The 13354-nt window shown below is 40.8% G+C and overlaps 1 protein-coding gene across 3 annotated transcripts in view; it reads left to right on the top strand.

Annotated features, from left to right (window-relative positions):
* Positions 1-8745, top strand: part of asxl1 (ASXL transcriptional regulator 1) — a 101510-nt gene extending 92765 nt beyond the window's left edge. For all 3 annotated transcript variants that reach the window (XM_078236631.1, XM_078236633.1, XM_078236634.1), the window contains one exon: positions 4267-8745. In XM_078236631.1, the coding sequence (XP_078092757.1) occupies positions 4267-7593 (3327 nt within the window). In that variant the 3' untranslated portion in view covers positions 7594-8745. The remainder of the gene's footprint in view (positions 1-4266) is intronic.
* The last annotated feature ends 4609 nt before the right edge of the window (positions 8746-13354 follow it).

The raw sequence follows: 13354 nt of genomic DNA on the forward strand, positions 1-13354 counted from the left end.
TACAAGACTGTGAGGAACTTAAGATACTGTGAATGGGTCTCCACTCCATCAGACTAGGGGGCATATATTTGAAGTGATTGGTACATGGATTAAAGTGGCCATGAGGCTTTCTTTTGTACACAGTAAGAGTTTTAACAACACCAGGTTAAAGTCCAACAGGTTTATTTGGACCATTAGCTTTCGGAGCGCTGCTCCTTCGTCAGATGGAGTGGAAATGTGCTCTCAAACAGGGCACATGTCTCTGTGCCCTGTTTGAGAGCACATTTCCACTCCATCTGACGAAGGAGCAGCGCTCCGAAAGCTAATGGTGTTTGCTACCAAATAAACCTGTTGGACTTTAACCTGGTGTTGTTAAAACTCTTAGTGTGTTCACCCCAGTCCAACGTCGGCATCTCCACATCATGGCTTTCTTTTGTAGCCAGAAGGTAGTAAGTTTCTGGAACTCAGTGCCTGAAAGGGTGGTCGAGACAGAAAACCACTTTGCATTTAAAAGGTGTCTGGGTTTGCACCTGAAGGGCCATAACCTGTAGGATTGCAGATCAAATGCTGGAAAGTGGGATTAGGCTGGTTGGCACAAGCACGATGAGTCAGGTAGTCTCTTTCTGTGCCAAAAAATTCCCATGGCTTCTTTCATTTTAAAACAGACAATTCTCTTTTTTTTAAGCTGAAATGTTTCTTCTTTGCAATACTGGTTGATCCAGACCAGTAAGAAGTCTCACAACACCAGGTTAAAGTCCAACAGGTTTATTTGGTAGCAAATACCATAAGCTTTCGGAGCAATGCTCCTTCGTCAGATGGAGTGGTCTCTGTTCTCAAACAGGGCACAGACACAGAAATCAAATTACAGAATACTGATTAGAATGCAAATCTCTACGGCCAGCCAGGTCTTAAATGTACAGACAATGTGGGTGGAGGGAGCATTCAACACAGGTTAAAGAGATGTGTATTGTCTCCAGACAGTACAGCTTGTGAGATTGTGCAAGTCCAGGAGGCAAGCTGTGGGGGTTACTGATAATGTGACATAAATCCAACATCCCGGTTTAGACCGTCCCCAATCTCAACCTTACAATTCAGAGGGCCGGCGGATGCTGAAATTGGCAGCCCACTATCATATTATTAACAATTATGGGTCAATTAGGCTTGTTATCAAACTAAATGACCCTGATAATTCAGTGCCCTCACCATAAATCTGTGGACAGAAGGGTGGGTGCTGGAAGCCTGTTTTTTTAAACTGAAACAGTCAATGGTAACCCCCACAGCTTGCCTCCTGGACTTGCACAATCTCACAAGCTGTACTGTCTGGAGACAATACACATCTCTTTAACCTGTGTTGAATGCTCCCTCCACCCACATTGTCTGTACATTTAAGACCTGGCTGGCTGTAGAGATTTGCATTCTAATCAGTATTCTGTAATTTGATTTCTGTGTCTGTGCCCTGTTTGAGAACAGAGACCACTCCATCTGACGAAGGAGCATTGCTCCGAAAGCTTATGGTATTTGCTACCAAATAAACCTGTTGGACTTTAACCTGGTGTTGTGAGACTTCTTACTGTGCTTACCCCAGTCCAACGCCGGCATCTCCACATCATGATCCAGACCACGCAGGAACTGTAAATGGAAAAGATGCACTACAAAAAAAAATTCTGGTTCTGTTGTCTAAAATGAAGTCAATTTTTGTCTTGAATTATTGGTGGATTTGTGCCCATTGATTGGATTTTGGCAGTCATTGGCTCTGCATGTTGACAAATGTACACTTATAAGGTATGTAGTTGATCATGTACATGCCACAGTGTACATGAGTAAATCTCATGGAACAGTTTTCTGATTTTTTTTTTTTGGACGGAAGTAATCCAATGCCCCTCCCTCCACCGACCCCCAGCTACCAAGAAGCCAGGGCAGCATGAACCAACCGGCTCCACGTCACCCTGGAGTAATAAAAGTGCTGTGGGGTTCGTTAATGAGGGCCGAGTGGGACTTAATATCTTTCTCCCTAGAGCTGTTAGCCTATCCAATTAGCTGGCAGCACCAGGAAGACGGCTGCTGGGATTGTAGGTTAGGAGTGGAGCCCAAGACCTAGGATCCCTGTAACAAGCAAGGTCTTGGCCCAGAGAGCTACAGGAATTTGGGTGGGAGGGTAGTTTGATTTTTATTTATTGTTGTCACATGTACAGTGAAAAGTATTGTTTCTTGGGCGGTATAAAGATAAAACATAACGTTCATAGAGTACATAGGGGAGAGGGAAAGGAGAGGTATGTCTGAGGTGTGTGGGGTCCTTGATTATGCTGGCTGCTTTTGCGAGGCAGTGGGAAGTGTAGACTGAGTCAATGAAGGAGGGGGAGGAGGTTAAGCAAGGGAGCGGATAGTAAGGTAGGTATTCAGTCTTGTGGGAGTTTGGGGGTGCGGGGGGGTCGCCCTATAATGGGCGGCACGGTAGCACAGTGGTTAGCACTGCTGCTTCACAGCTCCAGGGTCCTGGGTTCGATTCCCGGCTTGGGTCACTGTCTGTGTGGAGTTTGCACATTCTCCTCGTGTCTGCGTGGGTTTCCTCCGGGTGCTCCGGTTTCCTCCCACAGTCCAAAGATGTGCGGGTTAGGTTGATTGGCCATGCTTAAATTGCCCCTTGGTGTCCTGAGATGCGTGGGTTGGAGGGATTAGTGGGTAAAATATGTAGGGATATGGGGGTAGGGCTTGGGTGGGATTGTGGTCGGTGCAGACTCGATGGGCCGAATGGCCTCTTTCTGTACTGTAGGGCTTCTATGATTCTATGATTAATGAAGAGCAAACATTTTCCATTGACTGTTTCAGTTTAAAAAAACAGGCTTCTAGCACCCACCCTTCTGTCCACAGATATATGGTGTGGGCACTGAATTATCAGGGTCATTTAGTTTGATAACAAGCCTAATTGACCCATAATTGTTAATAATATGATAGTGGGCTGCCAATTTCAGCATCCGCCGGCCCTCTGAATTGTAAGGTTGAGATTGGGGGTGTGCAGCAAAGTGGTGGGAATGGCACTCGCCTATTTCCCCATTGCGGGAAGCATGCTAGCTGGGGGTTGGTCAAATTCAGCCCTTTGTGTGGGGGGTTCCCCAAAATTATTAATGCCCTCCTGGGGTCTTATCCCAAACCCTGTCAGCAATCCAATGGAAAACATTACTGTCATTGCTGGATACCAATGAAAATGTTTTCTACAATAGAACTAACATATTGGTAAGTCTGCTCACATTAAACATTATTGAACTCTTGAGATCTTGTGCTGAAAGCGCTTGGTCCCAGGCAAATTGCTGATTCCAGGTTGAAAACCCATCATTTTTGCAAGGAAAGATATTTTGATAATAGGTTTTAATAGTTACACAGGGTTTTATGAGGAATATATTGTGCTTCGTAAATCGAAGATCTTACAATTTAGGTGTTTTCTCTGAGACTATTACAGCAGCTTTGCTCAATTGATGCATGCCTGTGTCTGAATCAGGTGTTATGGGTTCAAGTCCCACTGTGGACTTCAGTACACCATATAGTGTAGTGCTTTCTTTTCAAGCAATTTTGAACAGTTATTTTTGACTTTCAAGTAGACCTAAAAGATTCCATGATGTTGCAGAAAGTTTTCTCATGGTGTCCTGACCAACATTTCTTCCTCATTGTACGGTATCTTTAAAAAAAACACATGGGACTTTGGATTGAAATTCTTGTTTTCCAACATGATTTATTTGGAGTTTAATGATGTGCTTTGGAAATCCGAAGGATGTGATGAGATACTGCATAAGCACACCAGCCCTCCTTAGCTCTTTTTTGCAGGAACCAGAATGTACTGTTGATTTATTTATTTAGAACAAGAAGCTTTCCTTTTTATTCCTGATTTTCTGTGAATGTACATTCAATTGGTAAACCGTAACAGCATGGTGCAAATAGATGAGGGAAAACTATGGAATATTGCAGGTTTGGTGATAAAATATGTTTTGTTTGCATGTTAATGACTTCCTGTTTTGAAAGTCAGACACTGATAAACCTGCCTTTTCTCTTTGCAGATTGAGCAACGTGTTATGTAGTCTTAGTCCTTTCTGTTTTTGTTTCAGATTTAAATGTGTAATTTTCCATTTCTTTTACCAGATTAGTGTTTTGAAATTATTAGCAATTGCAGAAGGATCTATGTCTCTACCATATGATGTGCACCCTAAAACGTTGCACAGGGTATAACTAGTTGCTTTTTTTGTGTGGAACCAATTTTGCAAAAGCATTCTAAATAAATATGCATTATTTTGCTTCCAGATTCAACTCTCAAGAATCAAACCTCCTTGGGCTGTCAAAGGGCAGCCAACCTACCAGATATGCCCCAGGATCGTCACTACAGTTGGGACAGTCAGTCGAGAAAGGACAGGTGCCAGAACACTTGCAGATATCAAAGCCCGTGCTCAGCAAGCCAGGGCACAAAGGGAGGCTGCAGCAGCTGCAGCTGCCAATGTTACAGTGGAAGGAGGGGGAAGGGGTAGTAGTGGTAATGGACCACGGGGCACTGATTCCCCCGGACCAGCCGACGGAAAAACAAAAGCTCTTGAACAAACTACAGCAAAACATCAGTATAGAGCACAGCTATTCCAAACCTGCGCAACAGATGAACCAGAAAAACCCAGCGATGGAGAGATTAGTGTTAAGCAAGGTGTTATAATCGAAGAATGTGTGGAAAGCAATCTAATTGACACAACACAAAATAAATTGATGACAGCAGATGACATCCAGCAAACTGAATTGGGCAGTGATGCCAGTTATACTGTAATTAGCAGTAAATCACCAGAGTTGGTGCTGGATGTGCAAGAATCCAACCAAGTTACTGTTTCCCAACTCAGTGACATCGTGGTTTCTGATGGGCAGACTGACAGTGATGAAACTATTTTTCAGGATGATGCAGTCCCTGAAACACTGGAATTGCCAGCAGACAATGACGATATCTGTACAGAATCTAGCAAAAATCTTAAATGTGAAACTGTGATCCTTTCACTTTCTCAGACTGATAATCCTGTGAATCCACCCTGTGACCAAACCCGGACGCCTAGTCCACAGGATAAAACAGCTTGCAATGAAGAACCTCTTCAAAACTATTGTTTTGCTGGAACCGTCATTGCAGAAACGAAGAATACTGTAGTTTTCAACACTACGGACGTCCATGTTGTGGGGGTGAAAACTGCAGCATCTGATTCATTACCAAGTAATGACATTGAAACTAAAGCAAGCACTACAGATGTTTTGTCAACCCAACTATCAGTTGAATTTCCAGAAATTGACCCATGTGAGCAAGAGGTAAATCGATGCACCATAAAGGAAATTGGATCTCCATTTATCCATAAAGTCACTTGCTCTCCAACTTTGCCGTCACATGAAGAAAAGGAGAGTGATTGTGTTGAAGTAAAAGTAAATAATAAGCTAGACACTAGCATGTTGCTGGAGATGTCACATGAACCACATGTTGTAGAGAAACAAGTGACATCTGTAATAGTATCAACATGTTCCAATAAAGATCCCAACTATTCATCATTAGCACAAAAAGTTTCTCTGGAGTCTGGGAGACTTGAAAAGGAGCATGACTGTTCTGCTTCTGTTGACGCAGAAGAATGTGCGAAAGAACATCATAAGAAACCAGAGCAGGCAGCGGCAGATGGTGGGCGCCAGTCGACAGAATCTGATGTTGCAGTATTAGAGGATGCCTTTGACCAGCTAACCAGCAAAGGGCAACAAAACTGTGGAAGTGACATGAACAAGAATGGATTGTATTGTAACATTGAAATAAGTAGCCAGCTGTCCGATGAAAGTTGTATACGACCCACAAATGAAAGAATATTTAAAGATGACAGAGCCCCTGTTTGTTGTAAAAGTGGTGTAATTGTCGAAAGTCCTGATGCCTGCAAAGGGACTGATAATGGTGATCCACACAAACAGTTACAGTTGCCGGAGGAGAATCAGCTGCAAAAGGATGAAAGACCAAATGAGTGTCAGAACCACAAGCCTGAAACTTTGTATAATTTAAATCAGACTGACTCTTCACTACGCCCAAGTGTTGAGGAGCCGAAAAGGGTTGGTAATTTTAATAGACCACTGTCATCGGTTGAAGTCAACAACCCCTTGGTCTCACAGTTACTACAGGGCAGCCTTCCTTTAGAGAAGGTTTTGCCACAATCTCATTCTGGTACAAAATTGGAAATAACCAAGTTGCTTGTTCCACCTCCAATTCCCTCCGAGAGCCCGCAAACTAAGCAGGAAAGAAATTTCAGTCAGTCGACTATTGATCATGTTGCACAAACAACGGATCTCAAAAGCATAATCAGTGGTGTACACAGTGGAATCAAGTTAGCCGATTATCATTTGCATAAAATATTGTCGGGAGATTTCAGAGATCTGTCTCAAAAACGTCTGGAGCAGATGAAATCAACTGTATTGCAATCCAGTAAACATTATGTGCAATCGCAGATGCTCTTGGACAGAGATTGTAAAAGTCTAGAAGATTCAGTATTACAAGAGCAGCTAAATAGAATGCCAATTCTTTCTAGGCCTGTTGAAGAGTCTGGGACAGCAACACACAAAATAACACCGGCTGCTTGCAGTTTTGAAGATGGTAGCAAAGAACTAATGAATGTTTCCTCTGGAAACGCACAGAATCCCAATTTGAAAAATCCTGTAATGAGAAGCATGCCTGAAACGTTAAAGCAAATTAGTAGCTCTACTGTGTCTGGCTATTACATTCCGAACACACCAACCTTTTGTAAAAGTCTGGAAACTCAGAACACTATATTTGGTTCAGTAATAGCGAAGGCTTGCAGTGGGATGCCAGGGAGGCAAAAGGTTAGCCATGGTTATTTGCATAACACTGTAGTTGTGCAAAATGATGGAAGTTGCAGAGCAACAGAAGTAATTAAGATTCAGTCCAAGGGTTCTGTTATTGAGCACGTGCCAGCCATTTCTCAGACTTCACCAGAGAGGAATTTAATTGGAATGGAGGGTATGCCGAATGTAAGAAGGGATTGGCTTCCTAAACTGCATGAAAGCTTTAAAGTAATCAAAACTGAAAATATCCCTGCATGCCGGGGAAATAACCAAAATCAAGACATCATTGGTATAAATGATGGTGCATACATTCCATTTGATTCCAAAGACAAATTATATGTTGGACCAATTAAGATGGACTGCAATATTGGAAAAGTTATGAAAGAGACTGGTCTACAATTTCAGCATTCTTCGGAACATTCTCTCATCAATTCCCAGCTCAGTATACAGCAGCAGTTATATGGCAAACTTCCTAAACTTTCCTTCAGTACTACAGGATTCAGTCATATCACTAACACGTCAGTTTCCGAACTCTCTATGGGTAGCTTTCCAGCATCTCTTGCTGGAAGTGTGATGTCTCTGAGTCAGAAGGCAAACTTTGGGAATCATAATTCTGCAGTTCCTGCTCAGACATTTGCTGAAAGCAGTGGTGTCAATGAAATGACTTTTAAATGTTCTTGCAGACTAAAGGCCATGATCATGTGCAAAGGATGTGGAGCATTTTGCCATGATGATTGTATAGGCCCATCTAAACTTTGTGTATCATGTCTTGTGGTGAGATAGTGAAGAACTGTTGTGAAGAAATGACTAATCTGGACCACTATTATGTGGATTATTATAAGCATGGTGAAAGTGCAACATATATGTATCAAAAATGTGTATCATTGTGTATAATTTTGCCTTTTTTAGTCCAGTCTGGCCACTGTACATAAATGGAAGGGCAGATAAACTGCATGCAAAACCATTAAGAAGTGTATGTTCGCAGTTCATAATGAACCATTATAGGACTGCAAATCATGAGGGACCTATCTATCTGTTGAAAATGCTATTTCATTTTTTGTTGATGTTAATGTCTTTTCTTACCAGAAATGTGTAAAGATGAAGTTGTTGACTCCACAATAATGCTCTATGCACTGATTTAGTTTGTAAAACCTAAAGCAACATGTTAATACTGTAAAACTGACCACATGATTAAGCATGTTGAGTTTTTGCTCTGTTCATATTAAGCAGTGTTCATTTTTTTTTGCAATGTTAAAATGCTTATAGTCTCCTACCTTAGTCTGCTTTGCATGTTAGCGATGTGGCTCTTCGAAAGATTGAAATGGAGAGTACAGTATTTGGTGCTTCCAATGCATTACTGACACAGTATCTTTACATTTTGTTTTGCTTGCTTCCCCAGTATTTGAAAGTTATAGAATACAACCTATGAACAGTGTTAGCAATGATGCAAGCTTATTAGGTGGCCTTAAAAGAAATGGTTTGTTTTTGTTCCATCTATAATTGTGAAGAGCAATGGGGCAGAAAGTCTTTTACTTCATTGTTTGACCCGAGTCTCATTCCCTGTTTACCAAAGACATTCTGCAAATATAAATTTATTTAGAAGTGGCTTTACAAACTCATTCTCAGGGTACATTTAATCTCCAGCCATCAAGTCTTTCTCCTTTCTATTTGTCTATTTTAATGCAGTTGTGTTGACTGAGTATATGCTTGGGATTTTATTGGTCTTTGATGCGTGGGTGACTTCTGTCTGTATTATGCTGTATTTTTATTTACACCTTTACACAGTATTGAGAAGTTGTGTAGTAAATTGAATAAAATACATTAATTATATGTGATGCAGTACTTTGTTCATATAAATTTGCTAATCTCTTTGATTCTTTCAATCTGCAAATTTTATCCATTTTGAAATATTAAAACATTTTATTTTTACGTTAATGATGGGTCATGGCTTCTCATCTCTGCTAAAATGTGATTAAGAGCACTGTTGTATTTCACTGCTGGACTGCATTTTCATTTGGTTAAATATTGGAATGTTTAAAAAGGTGAACTTGCTTTGATTTAAATCGTGCCACCTTTAGTTAGTCTCTGAAGAACAGCTTTTTTCCCCCCTAATTGGCACATCTGTTAGTTGAATTGCACTGCTAGCAGAATGATGATACCACTCGCACTAAAGCAGAACTGATGCACTGCAGAGCATTGTCACTCTGCTTAAGTAATGAAAAGACAGTAAGGAGACAGGTAACTTTGTATATTGTGTAAAATTTAGGAGAATGGAAATCAAGCATTTAAAAAAAAAAGAAGGAAAAATTGTGCTAAGTTATTGCCTGATCTCTAAAATAGCATTGACAATCATCTAATCCCTTTGTGTGAATACCATCATTTGTCAAGGATGTGGAGTTAAAGACAGCTGTTACTGGGAAAAGTACTCTGCCCAAAAAAAACTTCAATTTAGAATTGAAAATGTATAAATTAATTGTAAGGAAATTAGTTTAGAATCAATGTAATTTTGGACTCCAGTTGATTTTCATAATGGGTGATTACTTAGATTACTGTCTTTTAGAATAAATCATTATCTGTTGTATATTTGCTTCAAAAAGTAAAACTTTGTTGCTCTATCTTTTATCATAAAAGTTCCTTGGCCTCACTGGCTTCACATACATTGTGAGATGTCGGTGTTAATTGCATTTTTTTGTGTAAGCCTAAAGTACAGGGCATGAACCATTTGAAATGTTTGGATTTCCCATTTCCATCGGATCTTACCCGGAAGGTTACAAGGTTGTGGAGTGACGCTTATTCATCTTTCTTTCTTGATTTAACTTCATATTTTTTGTGACCAATAGATTCTGGGTGACAACAATATTAATATGTTCTCAAAGCAATGAAAATGATTTTGATTTTATTTTCAATAACTAAAATCTCTGCATTTTCTTATTATCCTGTGTATACGCTGTGCCTTTTCTGCCACTGAGGAGCAATTTATAATTTTATAAATTGTTAATTTTATAATGTCTCTAATTTTAAATAATTGCACAGTGTAAATCCAAGTCTTGATGTAAATATCACCATGATTTTGACTTACCTGATCTGTGATCTCCTCCCCTACTTCTGTAAAGTACTTCATTCTATGCATTTATTTCCACCATTCATACTTGTGAGCTTCCTATTCCTATCGAATGCCTGCTTTCTACATGACTATCCTCCTTCCAACTTTAAAAGGTGCCTTAAAACTTATCTATTTGTCATTGGTTAAATCCTCCACACTTGCTGTTGCTGACCATCTGTTTTTCCTATGTGAAGTGGAAAAACAAGCACTTGCATAGCCCATAGTGTATGTAAATTGTTTCCTCAAATTTGTATTTGATCGTAATTTAGGTAATTTAGAAAATGGGGAGGCAGTGGCCTAGTGGTATTATCATTCGACTATTAATCCAGAAAACTCAGCTAATGTTCTGGGGACCTGGGTTCGAATCCCATCACGGCAGATAGTGGAATTTGAATTCAATAAAAAAATATCTGGAATTAAGAATCTACTGATGACCATGAAACCATTGTCGGTTGTCGAAAAAACCCATCTGGTTCATTAGTGTCCTTTAGGGAAGGAAATCTGCCGTCCTTACCCGGTCTGGCCTACATGTGACTCCAGAGCCACAACAATGTGGTTGACTCTCAACTGCCCTCTGAACAAGGGCAACTAGGGATGGGCAATAAATGCTAGCCAACCAGCGACACCCATGTCCCACAAATGAATATAAACAAGGTTACTTAAAGGTTAAAAGGCTTATTTTAAATGTTTCTGTTTTTTATTTGTTCATAACATTTGTCACTTTTTATCTTAATCCATACCCATTAATCATTCTGAAAGGTGGGGAATCCAGCTCTTGGGTCTGCTTCTGCAGTTGCTTTGACATCGGGAATCTTCGTTAAAAGAAGTCCGATCAATGTGCAACTTATGCTCAATTCTGGGCCGCTCAGTACAGACATGACTGGAGCAAACATTTTAAAACTGCTAATTCCACAAACCTATTGAATCTGTTGAGCCAGTGCTAAAATTACATTTGCTTTTACTATTATTGGTCTGAGGATATTAATTAGTTAGTGTTGAATGGCAGTTCTGGAAATATAGGTAAAAGTACTTGGGGACCCTGGCCATATTTAAGGGAGCTCTAATGAGCTAGGTTAACATCTGACGATCTGTCTTTTCAGTCATACCTAATTATCACTAGCAAACAGATGCTGGCTGATTTTCTAATTCGGTCAGATCTGGAACAAGTGTTCCTAATGAAAGGCATGTGAAAGTCTTGCAGAGACGCTTTTACCGCTGTTTGTGTGGGTGTTTTTCTTTTCAAAAAAAGCATAGCTGTAAGCTTTTCACAGCCTGAGACTTTGTATATTCTGAGAGAAGAGACCTTTTCTCTGGTTCCTCCCAAGCAGTGTTATCCAATATATTTGTCAGTGACCACAATTTTAATTCCTTCCATTTGATTAAACAATTAATATAGATTCCCTTGGGCATGTGATCTCAATACTCATAGGCACGCCATGTGTTTGTGCTTTTCCATTTTATTGTGTTTGTAAAATGGCAAGACAAAGCAGAATGTGAGAAGGTATTTTGATTAAATACTTTAATTGAATAATGAATAAATGTACAAAGTTGCTATAGTCCCAGATGCTCTCCCCTTTGAGGCATCAGAGCTGACTGGTGGTGTTTTAACCTGAGGATCACCACACCTCAGGCAAGGTTGAGGTGGCGGGGCCTTCATGAATAACCTCAGCCAGTACAGGAATTGAACCCACGCTGTTGGCATCGCTCGGCATCACTAACCAGCTGTCCAACCAATTGAGCTAAACTGACCCCTATGAATAATGAATACTTGAATAATGAATAGATGTTTAAAGAACTATGCACACAAGTCATTAACATATCTTGTACCACTATCTAAAATGTTCTAAAAACACAGCAGGAGTAGGCCATTCAGCCCATTGAGCGTGCTCTTCAACTGAATCATAGCTGATTATCTACCTCAATACCATTTTCCTTGCACTATCCTTCTATCTTTTGATGTCTTGAATGTCTATCAACCCCTTAACCTCTTTCTTGATCATAATCATATTTATATGTGCATAGATTATTGAAGGTGATAGGGCAGGTGGAGAGAGCAGTTAAAGCATATAGTGTTCTGGGGTATAGAGTACAAAGCAAGGACATTATGTTGCACTATTTAGGCCTGACACTAATTAGGCCTCGGCTGGAATATCAGAATTGTTCTGGGGGTCTCAAATTTTGCAAGATAACCACCAATGCATCCACTGTCTCTGCAGCCATTTCTTTCAACACTTTGGGATGTAGATCAAACAGCTTTCAATTCCAGTTCTACCTCCCCTTCTGCTTGTGTCTCAAACTATAAGGATTATCTAATTTTTAAAAACGATTTTCTAATATTGCTGTTACTCAGCCATCAACTTGTGGTTTTCCTGTGATGACATCTTTTCAGAAACAACTCCTGAAGGCTCCAAATTTTCGCTGCTCCCAAGGAAGTCTGTGTTCCTCTCCACTCCCTGAAGGCAAGGGAAATTAGGGTCCCAAGTCTTGCCTTCTATTTATCCACTCCTGATTTAGCTGCTTTCGCCCTCAGGGTTCCTCTCCATTCCCAGAAGGAAGCAGTGCTGTTCCGAAGGGAGTTCCATGATTTTGAACCAACAATTGTTCAGGAAAAGCAATTAGATTTCTAAGTCTAGATAATGAGTGACTTAAAAAGGCTTAGAAGTGGTGATGTTCCATGCACCTGCTATTCTTGTCTTTCTAGATGTTAGAGGTCACAGATTTGGAGGGACCTGTCAAAGGAGCTTTGGCTAGTTGCTGCAATGCATCTTGTCGATGATGCACACAGTTGCCACTGTGCATTGTTGGTGGAAGGAGTGAATGTTTAAGGTGGTGGATGGGGTGTTGATCAAGTGGGCTGTTCTGTCCTGAATGGTGTACAGCTTCTCTCATAGAATAGAATCCCTACAGTCCAGAAGAAGAGAGCATTTGGCCCATTTAGTCTTTGCCGACCACAATCCCACCCGTAACCCCACACAATTACCCTGCTAATCTCCCTCACACTAAGGGTTAATTTAACATTGCCAATCAACCTAACCTAACATCTTTGGACTGTGGGAGGAAACTGGAGCATCCAGAGGAAACCCACGCAGACACGGAGAATGTGCAAACTCCACACACACACACTGACCTGAGGCTGGGAATTGAACCTGGGTCCCTGGCGCTGAGGCAGCAGTGCTAACCACTGTGCTGCCTTAGTGTTGTTGGAGCTGCATTCATCCAGGGAAGTGCCTGGTTTGTGCCTTGTAGATGGTGGCGGGGATCAGGAGGTAAGCTATTTACCACAGAATTCTCAGCCTCTGACCTGCTGTTAAGCCACAGTACTTATATAGTTGGTCCAGTCTAGGTTCTTACCAATGGTAATCCCTGAGTGGTTGATGGTGGATGTTTTTTTGCCCATGTTTGATCTGATGCCGGGAGACTTAATAGGCTCCAGAGTCAGTG

The sequence above is a fragment of the Mustelus asterias genome, chromosome 20, assembly GCF_964213995.1.
Source record: "Mustelus asterias chromosome 20, sMusAst1.hap1.1, whole genome shotgun sequence".
Classification (NCBI taxonomy): Eukaryota; Metazoa; Chordata; class Chondrichthyes; order Carcharhiniformes; family Triakidae; genus Mustelus; species Mustelus asterias.